This window comes from Ochotona curzoniae, unplaced genomic scaffold (genome assembly GCF_017591425.1).
Source record: "Ochotona curzoniae isolate NIBS_2020 unplaced genomic scaffold, NIBS_Ocur_1.0 contig_584, whole genome shotgun sequence".
Taxonomy (NCBI): domain Eukaryota; kingdom Metazoa; phylum Chordata; class Mammalia; order Lagomorpha; family Ochotonidae; genus Ochotona; species Ochotona curzoniae.
In genome coordinates this window covers 161,409-172,982 of record NW_024466480.1, presented here as the reverse complement: position 1 = coordinate 172,982, position 11,574 = coordinate 161,409, and the positions used below count along the sequence as shown (strand labels likewise).

The 11,574-nt window shown below is 42.5% G+C and overlaps 1 protein-coding gene across 1 annotated transcript; it reads right to left on the bottom strand.

Moving 5' to 3' along the window:
* Positions 1 to 371: 371 nt before the first annotated feature.
* On the bottom strand, positions 372 to 1,241 carry LOC121162865 (olfactory receptor 7A10-like). Its single transcript, XM_040990100.1, has 2 exons — positions 893 to 1,241; positions 372 to 607 (listed from the first exon to the last, which is right to left on the bottom strand). The coding sequence occupies exons 1-2, from the start codon at positions 1,239 to 1,241 to the stop codon at positions 372 to 374; spliced, it is 585 nt and encodes a 194-aa protein (XP_040846034.1).
* Positions 1,242 to 11,574: the final 10,333 nt, after the last annotated feature.

Sequence of the window (11,574 nt, the reverse complement as noted above, 5' to 3'; positions counted from 1 at the left end):
CTACAGGGCTGGACAAGAATGCATAAGCGTATCTCCAATTGATTTATTCCAGGAACACACAGAATTATCATCATGCCAAAGACTCACAGAAACCGCCTTGGGTGTGAATGTTGTCCGTTACTACAAGAGTAATATACCACATCACTTTATGACTCAGAAAGGAAGTCAAGGTGGTTTAATTTTAAACTCAAAAAGATTTTGGGAAAGTGAAAAACGAACAAGGAAGAGATGTGTGGAACTCCAAGAGAACTGAAAACCTCAGAAAGGAAGCAGCAAAATACAAATTGTACAACAAGGCCAAGACTTCAGAAAATGAGCCGAAGGGTAAGTGGGTGGGGGGGGGGTGGCGTTCCACTTGGCACTTCTGAGTTTTAAAGACCTGATTTGTGGATATGAGTTATAAATGGCCATCGGAAGATTTCCCTCAGATGTATTTTCACAGCCCTGTGGATATCATTATTCCTCAGGCTGTAGATGAAGGGGTTCAGCATGGGGGTGACCACGGTGTACATCACCGAGGCTGCTGCAGTTGAGTGTGAGTTTTGTATAGCAGCTGAACTGAGGTACACACCCAGTCCTGTGCCATAAAACAAGCAAACAACAGCGAGGTGAGAGGCACAGGTGGAAAAGGCTTTGTGCTTTCCCTGAGCTGATGAGATGGCACGGATGGAGGAGGTGATCTTAGAGTAAGAGTACAGGATCCCAACCAGGGGACCTCCTCCCAGCAACACAGTTGCAAATTGTATAATGAGGTCATTGAGAAAGGTGTCAGAACAGGCTCTGTGGACCACCTGATTCAACTCACAGAAGAAGTGAGGGATTTCCATGTGTGTGCAGAAGCTCAGCCTCAGCACCAATAAGCTGTTTGATAGTGCAGGCAGGACACTGATGGTCCAGCACACCAGAACCAGCTGCACACAGAGATGGGGGTTCATGATAACCGTGTAGTGCAGAGGATGACAGATGGCCACAAACCGGTCATAGGCCATCACGGTGAGAAGAAAGTTGTCCAGCGCTACAAAGAATAAAAAGGAGAACATCTGTGTGATGCAGCCTGCATAGCTGATGGCTCTGATGTGTGTCTGGATGTTGACCAGCATCTTGGGGACAGTGGTGGAGGTGAAGCAGACATCCACCATGGACAGGTTGGCGAGGAAGAAGTACATGGGCGTGTGCAGGTGGGGGTCTGTGAGGATGGCCAGGACAATGAGTAGGTTCCCACTGACAGTGACCAGGTACATGGAGAGAAATACCATGAAGATGAGAGGCTGCAGTGCTGGATCTTCGGAAAGGCCCAGGAGAAGGAATTCCACAACCCATGTGTGGTTCCCTGCTTCCATGTCAGCAATGTGACTGCCAAAATGTGAAAAAATGCGTAGATGTGAGCACTAGTTACACACTGCCAGAACCATGATGTGTGTTCTTCATGTCAGTCTGAATGCCCCCAGAATGCCTCTGTTCTCTGGTGTAGAATTCCTCCCTGCTTATGCTCACTTCCTCATGAGGCTGTGCCTGCTGCAGCTACAGTGAGATTCCATGACGTCCTTGAGCATAGGATGTTGAATCATCATGTTCCAGGCTCTGTTTCAGCAGTGTGTGAGCAACGCTGAGACACAAGCATCCCTAAGAGTGAAGAAGACAAGACAAAGCATGCAACACATCACTGGATGCACAGCTCTGCTGGAAAGGAAAGAAATCAGGTAAGAGAGCCAGGGTAAATTGGGTTGTACTTGCCTGTTTCTGCAGTTCATGGAAGCCCAGCAAAAAGTGTGACATTTGGTCAAAGATTAAGATCTCAACGAACATAAAGCAGGTGCACAAAATTATCTGGTAGGGTTCATTTCAGATGATTAATGACACTGCAGTAGATTCCAAAAACAAGGATCAGTAACAGGAAAGGGCTGAGAGACAGGTTAGTGAATATAAGGCAGGCCGTAGGCTCATCCCCATGACACTTCAAGATGGAGGGAGTCCTTCTGTCCAATGTCACTGCAGTCAGTCTTTCTCTGATGAGCTGCAAACAACTTCCCAGAAGGGAAAATGGTGACGCTATATTTACACCTCTGCTTGTGTGTTTTGGCTACTGTAGTATGTGTGACATTTGAGGACATAAGTTCTCGTGAATTACACTTACCCAATTAACCAAAACATTCCGTGAAAAGAGAAAAGCTCATGAACACTGTGCTTTAGTAGCTTGTATTGCCAGTGGGAATTGCACAGCCCCATGGGATCTGTGCCTCACCTCCCACTGTCCACGAGTGAGAAAAATCACAACCTTGTGGCTCGGTCAGCATTCAAAGGACAGTGTAGCCTTTTCGGCATGAGAAAGTCAATCAACCATGAACTTGAGCCAGTGCATGCTGGAGACTGTGTGATGAGCCTAAGTGCCTTTTTTTCTTTCACTGTCTTTGCTCACCACCACACACATGTAGACGCACACACAATAATATGCATGTGCAGACCAGGCATATGGGAGTGTCAGGAACTTAGTGGAAATTCACACTTCTCTTACTCCTGTTTTTCTACCATCTCTTTCAAGCCCCTGTGACACATAGTTGAACACCATGGTCCCCTTCTTTATTAAGCATGAACTCTCTACCCATCCCAGTCACATCATTGGAGAGGAGCTCTGTGGGGCTGTCACTGTCACACATACTGTCACGACAGAGTGCAAACAGTACACTTTATTTGAGCTTGTGACTCTCCCACTGGCTACATTTCTATGTGTCCATTATCTGCATTGTTCAGAATTTTTTAAGTGCCAAATACATGGAACTGTCCCTAAGGAGGGTCTAACAAGATCAGGGAACTCTGGAGAGATCATTAGAAGAACTTTCACTGGTGTTCAGTCATGCCGTTCCAATTATAAATCCTTAATGCCCAGCAGAAAACAGCAGAAGGTTCAAAATCAAGCATCTAATGGAACAAAATGATGATATCCTAGCAGCATTGAGAAAAGTTTGGAATGAACACTATGACAGGAAAAAATGAGCAGAGAATAAACCAGCAATTCCATGAAGGCAACACACAAAGAATAGCAATATTAGACTTGGAATTTTTTGTGTCAACCTGAATCTTTTCCCATCTATCTCATACTATTGGAGCATTTGGTCTCTATGAAGTCTGACAGGCTGAGGGCAGGCCTTCATTGTCCTTTGCAGGGATCTCATATTTGTTAGCCTATTATTCTGAGTTTTTATTTTCTCTCGTCTAATAAACCCATTGAACACTCTCTGGTCCTACTTCAGATATTTGCCTTTCATACACAGTCCCTTCTGCACACATTCTTTTCAAAATTAACTACTTCATAATTTAGATGAAATAACATTCTCCACACCATGCGTCCCTCAAGACATTATATCACAGGCATTTCTCTAAGTATATGGTGTCTTCTCTTTGCTACTAGAAGGGCTAAATGAGCAGCCGCCTTAACACTATTTCTTTTCCAATCATGACATCATCCAGTGAATAGGGGTGCATAAGACAGAGACAGATTTGAATAAGGAAATGGCAGGAACAGGAGAAGAATCAAATCATTAGGTTTCTCCAAGAATCATTAGAACAAAAGAAAGTCTCCAACATGAACTGCATAGCAACAGTTCAATACAAACATGTATTCATAAATCAATTAGTTATTATCTGATTACAACATATGTGACATGGAATATTCTGGCATAGAACACATACAATGTTAAAGTTGATGGTTTTGATCAATATTTGTCTTATATATTATATGGGCGTTTAATCTCTTGCAAATTTATTTTAAATTTATTAAATCAAAAATATTTTTCAAATGTAATAGGGTTTCACATATGCAATATTCTCTTCCTATGTAGATATTCTATGTGTATATAATATTCTTTCTTTACATCAGGGATATTATCTCTCATCATGTGGGGTTCATGACAACAAACATAAAGGGAGGAGACTAAGTTAGAGTGTTCAAGACAAAATTGGGTCCATAGTAACACAGTGTTACATTTTAGAGAGCAAAGTTTGAAATGTTTCATAAGTTCTAGCACAGGTGGCTCTCTATCTGCAAAAACAGAGTGGGTCCGCACCTCACATATTATTAAGATGATCACAAGAACTAGAGACCTGAACTGTGGTGTCTGTGACAAGCTAAGTGCCTCTGACAAGGCTGGCATCCCTTATCAGAGGTGCACTTTGAGTCCCAGCTGCTCTGCTGCAGGTGCAGCTCTGGGGATGCACCTGGGAAGGCAGCAGAAGCTGAGCCCAGTGCACACATCCTTGCCATGCACATGGGAGACCCAGATGGAGTTCCTGGCTCCTGGGAAGGCAGCAGAAGCTGACCCCAGTCCATACATCCTTCCCATGCACCTGGGAGACCCAGATGGAGTTCCTGGCTCCTGGCTTCAGCCTGGCCAGCCCTGGCTGTCAGACTAAACAAAGACACTCACTCTCTCCCCGTTTGTTGCTCCTTCTTTTAAACAAGTAGATGAAAAACGTGTTTGAAAAATGTAGAATCAGACATCTCATGGTGATAATGAATGTAGGTGAGCATGTAGAAAGAAAAGGTAAGATCTTGCGCTGATTATATCATACTGAGTTTGATAAAAGTTCATGTTGTTTAAAGGATTATTTTCATGTATTTGTATAGACAGTACATGAGTATTTGCATGGGACATAAGAGTATTTTTAAGACTATGAGAGGGATGGGTGTTTTGCGCAGCAGTAAAGGTGGGTGTTTCAAGGTTTTTATTTTTTTTTCTCCCAATGATGACAGTTATAATTAATTTGTAATGTTTTTTAAATTTTAAGGTTTCACAACTTTGAACTTAATTTATACGAAGTTATAATATCTAATGTATTTTTGGAGCACAGGGACATGCTACCCTTTCTCCCTTCCCCAGTCCTGCACTTCAACCATTCTGAAATTTGAAAAACAAGATAAAAATGGTGAAAGGAAACAATCTCTGACAGTGTAATTTCATAGGAAGGTTGTTAGGATCCAAACATGGTAATGAAAGATGAATGTGACGATTAATCAAATGATAACAGTTGCTTTCAGAATGAAGAATTAAGGGGCATAACTTTTAGAAAGAGATGTGATCTCCAGAAGCTGACAGCCTCCAACAAGTAGCAGACATACAATCACAAATGAAAAATACACATACCCAGAAAACTGCAATGCAGGCAGCATCTCACAAACCCCTATATATCTTCAGGAGCACTTCAAAGAAAATGCAAATGGACTCAAATTTTCACAGAGAACAAAAAAATCAAGAGCTATGTTTCATGCACACAACTCATTTAAAAGTCATGCATAGTCAGTTTTTAACATAAAATTGATTCTTCCATGAGATCTCTGAAGATCTCTTGGAAATGGGAGATGAAGTTCAGGAATGCACCCCTTTTACCAAAATTTTTCTTTTCCTTTTGTGAGTCAACCACATTACAGAAGAAGCTACAATGTGTATGACGCAAGTACTGCTTCTGCAGCTAGAGTCTGGACTTTTCTTATTAATATCAAAGCGTATTCACTTAGGCCCATCTCACAGCTAAAAAGCACCTGCCCTCATGTCCCTGGAAATCCTTCCACAGCCAACACCCTGATTCTATAGCCCTCCATCACACAAAGCATTGGAAACACCTCTGATGTTTGACCTGTCCCATTCTCTCTTGCCATATACTTTGGTTACATTCACTTCCTGATTGCCAGCGCCCCTGCCTTGCTGAGTTCTGTGAATATTTGCCTTTTCATCCTCAAGCAGAAGCACTTCACTGAGATCATGTCTCAGGCAAGCAGGCCTCCCTGCATCCTGCCCCCTCTGGGCCCAGGTCTAGGATAGTGTGGCTCTCAGGTGGCTGCTGGTGGATGCTCCTGGCTGCTGTCTTCTGAGCCTTATCTGCAGTACCTTCTGGACTTTCAGACTTACCTGGAGGGGTCTCAGAGAGGCAGAATTTTAGCGGAAATGCAAAGTCTTCTGTGCAAGCTTCCAGATGGAGAAGGGAACACGTTCCCCAATGAAGGCTGCACGAAGCAGCCAAGAGTCAGTCCCTGAGCTGGACACAACAAATCCCAGACAGCCAAGATGGTGGTTTCTGGCAGGAGAGCTGTGCACAGGTCCTTATGCCTGCTCATCAGACACGTTTCTCTGGGGGACTTCAACCCCTGTACACATCACTGTCTCAAGGGATGCTATTCTGCACAACAAGGCAATTTTAGCACTGTAGAGTTGTTGTTCCCAAGACACAAAATCATCAAAGTCAGGCAAATCAGCTATTGATAGTTTTGTATCCTTGGGACATTTTTGCCTGTTGAAACAAAATCACATAATCACATATATCAAATCACAGACCTACTACACTTTCTCCCAAACCTAGAAGTAGAAGCTGGTCTTGATCCTGTCCCTGGGATCACCAAAGCGTGGGTGTGTGGTAGAGAAACAGGCTTGGTTGTATTCAGAGTTTTCAAAGTTCATACTCCACCGCAGTCATAACACAGGGTCAGACCTAAAGCTCTCTCAGGTCTTCTGCATCCACGAAGAAGACATTCTCTACCTCTTTGCCATTGGGTTTTTGTGGTGCATTTTGCAGAGTGGATCTTGTGTGTAGATTACACTTAAAACACCTCATTTTATTTGTATAAAATGTGTAGGTTTCATGTATCTCACAGAAGGCATTTAGTGTACTTCCCAGGGTATACTTCCTCATCACCCATGTTCTTCTCCACTACACTTTTTATAATTAAAATTTTTATTGGAAAGGTGATTTTATGTAGAGAAGCATTGCATCTTCCATCTGCTGGTTTACTCCCCAAATACCCAGAAAGACCAGAGCTGAGCTGTTGAGGAGCCAGAAGCAAGGAGCTTCTTCCAGGGTTCCCACATGGGAGAAGGTTCTGAAGGTTTGGGTCATCCTCTAATGCTTTCCCAGGACACAAACAGGGAGTTTTATGGGAAGTGGAGCAGCCTGGAGAGGAACTGGCATCCAAATGGGATTCCAGCTAATGCAAGGCAATGACTTAGCCACTGGACTTTCACACCGGACTCTTTTTTATTCTCACTACCACATCATTTTCCCCCTTCTGGCCAATTTTAGTTTGCGTAATAATCTGCAGTTGCTCCAAATTTACTGCAGAAAGACAAGATTTCATTCTTTTGATGGCGGGGGCAGGGCATTCCAATGCATAGGTATACCAGATGACTTTTGATAGGTGTCCTAGTTAGTATAACAATTATACATGCTCCTTGAGCTGCATGAGGTTAAGGGTGCAGAATTGAAAAGTCCACATTCCTCATGATACAGTGTCTTGTCAAATCACATCCAATGACAGTATTCAATGTCCTTCTTAGTAGCTTATTTTTCAGATCACATGCATTTAAGAATCATTAAAATAAAAACGTTTTTCTGGACTCCTACTATGGTCAGAGATGACAATTACACACTCTTAGGGCAGAATGAAACTCTGATCTTTTTCCATCATTACTATGTGCAATCTATTCCCAAACAGTAGAGACTTTGGTGTCAAAGCTGAGTGTGTGAGTACTGGTTGGATTCTGCCTATGGTCATGCAATTGGAGCTGATTGTGTGACTGCATTTTTACACACAGTCATGAACAAAAATGAGATTCTGTTTCTCAACAAACAAACAAACAAACAAACAAACTCATCCCATTTCATTGCCCATCTGAGACCCATGTAAAGAGATTTTCGTTAAATGAATAAGATTCAGAAATCTCCTTCAATATAAGAAGAACAATTTTTCATTTTAATTACCTTGTGTGGGATACTTTTCTGCTCTCCTCTGTCCAAGTACTTTGTGCTGAAAGGGTCATGTGGTCCAGGTGTGGGGGTCTGGGTTTGGGTGAATGAATGTTGGATATACCTTTTCTTAAAAATTTTTTTTTGCACCTGCCTAGAAAGGTGCAGAGATAACCTTGACCTTGACTCCTTGCGTGCCCTGAAGGAGATATTCATCCCTTTCTGAATTTAGCAAAGCCACTCCAGGAGAGGAATGGAGATGCTGAGAGATCCACATGGACACGCTACATTCCACTGCCCCTTCGTGTTCAGGGGTCTCTTCAACATCAGCTCACAGAATTTGAGCTCTCCTCAAGTCATGTGTGTCAGCATCTCACAGGTTCTTGCTCCAATACGTGTGACTTTCTAAAGCTTTTGACTCCCCAGAAGGCAGCCTCCATATCACAACTTTGTAACAGCAGTGTTAGAAGTGAAATTGAGCAACACATTGTTAATAAAGATTATCTTCCAACATGGAAACCAGTGCCACAATGAAATTCCCCAGAGTTTTATGACCTGTTCTGTTCACTTTAGTTAATGTATATGCCATCCTTTGGTACAAAGAGAACCATCTCAGAATAAAAAAAGGTGGAGATGGTATTGTGGGGAGCGGGGTGCTAAAGCCACTCCTGGGATTGGGAAGGGCCGTTGTAAGATGGCGGCTGGCCCAGGGCCAGGAGGTAGAGTTGATCTTGCCAGCAAGTAAACAGGAAGTCACAGAGATAGGCTAATGTCCCCGCTGTGATTACATCATTGCTACTGGAAATCCATGCGGAATGAATAGACTTCCTGGAACTGGTTGGTCAAATGTTCGAAATGACATTGTATTTAATCACTGATCCTTTTATATTCTCTAGCACATTCCAATGCAAACTGCTTGCTACGCAGCATCACAAATAAGCCTATCATGTAAAATGTGTGAAACAAATGTAATAAATATTTCAAGTCATAAATTTGTCAGAGGATAATCGAGTATTGCTTAACTTCAAAATAACGTAAATAAAATACATTTAATATCCTAAAGTAAAATAATTGGATAGTAGAAGAATTTACCGGCAGCCACAGGCTTAGCATACAACTAACCTTTATGTTCAACAAGTAAAAAAATTACAGACGTCAAGTATCCCATGAGTAGAAAAAAGCAATCGAATCTCAAATGCCTTTTCCGTTTCTAGATTATTTTGGCACTAAAATTCATAACATGATATTTGTCTTTAGGGAACTGGCTTGTTTCACAAAGAGAAAATATTTTAAGGTGAGGAAATAAATATTTGCTATTGCAATTGCCACAGAGCAGGAGAAAGGAAAAGAAGATTCACATGGGTGAATCATGGTCTCTTAGGAAACACTTGTTTCTGTCCTGACCACAGTCCCTCAGGGCCAGCAGGTGCTTAGAGGTCAGGGAGCTGCCTAATGAGCAGGTGCCAGGAGCTGTAAGGAGCTCCTCTGCTGTGGCCCCTCAGTCTGTACAACCTTGAGATAGAAGCAGCCAGGTCATGGCATTTGAGGTCCAAGTCTGACTCAGGGACCAGTGCTTCCCTCTTTTGCTCTGCTGTGTCTCAGAAGAAGCTTCCATCACCAGCATCCAGCACCCATGTTCCCATGCAGGTGAATCATAATGCAGCAGGAATGGCCCCGGACTGTGGACATAGAGTACTTTCTCTAGAGTCATGCAGGAGCTGAGCGAACATACCAGATAGTTCTGGGGTTGTTGGCTCATATACTTAACTATGATTGCATATGTCAGTGATTATCATTGAGCAGGAAAATGTTGAATCTTCCAGAGCAATGATCATTGCTAATAAAAAAAAAAAGAAATGAGGGCTTGAAAAGATCAACTCTCAGAGATAATGAGAGGTTTAAACTGCCTAGAGTACATGGAGCCAGCTTGGCAGCATTTGGAGGTTTGGGGGAGTAGAGAAGCAATTTCCTTTGTGCTGGGACATGTATTGCAGTGACATCATAGCAGTTTGCCAGTGCGAGAGAGATTTGTTGTTCCACATTCAAAACTAACTGGAGAGGGGGAAAATGGCAACCCCCTGGCCCTGGAACAGCCGCTGTAGACCGAGTTAAAAATTCTCTTCCTTTGCTTTGGGACCAACTATCCCTTACTGACAGGAAAGGACCAGGGAGGGGGAAATGTCTGCGTGGAGATCCTGATGGGAGCAGCTGCTAGAACACGCGTGTCTAACCGACTTCTCTCTGCTCTCACACTGTGTTCTCAGATGACTCAAGGTTAATGATGCAGTAAGAAGGGCTCCAGCAAAGATACCTGCTTGGCAGAAATTGCATCCTCTGTGAGTTGGATACACTCAAGGCTTTCCAGTGTCTTGCATTTCCCCTGCAATTTCACACTTTCCTGGTGTGCTTCAAGGTGAGAGAGCTTTATTCCTGTGTTTTATTGTCTTTTTACGTAAAAGGATTGGCCATTTTTGACAGTTTTTTTTTTCCCCTGCCAATGAGTTCTTTGAAAAAGCTAACTTATTAGGGCCCAATGCTGTGGCACAGCAGCTAAACTCCATGCCTTGAATGCGCTTGGATCCCATGTGGGTGCCGGTTCTCATCCCGGTAGCTCCGCTTCCCATCCAGCTTCCTGCTTGTGGCCTGGGAAAGCAGTTGAGGACAGCTCAAGGCTTTGTGACCCTGCACCTGTGTGGGAGACCTAGAAGAAGTTCCTGACTCCTGGCTTGGGATTGGCACAGCACTGACCATTGCGCTCTTTTGGGGAGTGAACCATTGGACGGAAGATCTTCCTCTCTGTCTCTCCTCCTCTCTGTATATCTGACCTTGTAATGAAAATAAAATAAATCTTTAAAAAAATAGTAACTTACTTATGGTCACAAATGTCTGTTTAATCCATACTTATAAGAGGTCATCAAACTTTGGGGAATTCCCTATTTGCAAAATGCATACACAAAAATAAATGAAACTGTCACCTGCATTTGGAGACACTTTGATGTACCTTCTTAGTAAAATTTAAGAGAACTTGTGAAAGCTTGTATTTTTTTGTTGTCAAATCACACACTCATCCTGAGTTGCAAATCCACTGCAATTAAAATCTACAAAACAATTTGATTCTGCAAACTCAGTCTTAAGAAGTCACTTTTACATATATTTCTTACCTGCCCCACATTGATTTGTTCTTAATATTTGACATCACTTGTGATCCCCTTTTGTCTAGCTGAATGAATCATTTACTCATAATGACACAGTTGTGACTCCCATTTTATGATTAAAGACCATTTTATCTGCATTAAGTAGAATTGAATCCCAGTATCTCTTACCATATACAAAACCACATATTATACACTGTTTCATCTCCTTCTTCCTTGTTCATGCATTTAGTTGGAAAATGTTTAGTGAGGTGGTAAACACTAATGGATAGAAATTTCTAAGGGGTCAAAGAATATCTCATTCAACGTGAGAAGTGTTTGATGCTTCAGGGTAGGCCCGAGAGTGGAAGAAATTCTTGGTCAGTGATTTCACTGGGAAGGAGCAAAATGGAACCTGAGCCATCTCCAAATGTGGGATCCACATTCTGAACAGGAACAAATGAATTTTGGATTTGCACTCTGTTATTGACATTCTCTTTGTATAAATATGCTTCAGGTTCAACTTCATCTTCCTGGTAGTGTCGTGCACCACATGAAACTGAGAAACCAGACTCAGCTTTCAGAATTCCTTCTCCTCGGATTCTCACTGCAAACAATTATATTCACGCTGTTCCTCTCCATGTACCTGGTCACTTTAAGGGAGAACTTACTACTTGTTCTTGCCATCTTTTCAAACCCACACCTCCACACGCCC

Coding starts and splice junctions, on each gene's coding strand:
- LOC121162865 (XM_040990100.1), bottom strand. CDS start 1,241: ATGTACCTGGTCACTGTCAGTGGGAACCTACTCATTGTCCTGGCCATC. Junction 608..892: donor GCTGGTTCTGGTGTGCTGGA/CCATCAGTGTCC, acceptor GTGCCTCTCACC/TCGCTGTTGTTTGCTTGTTT.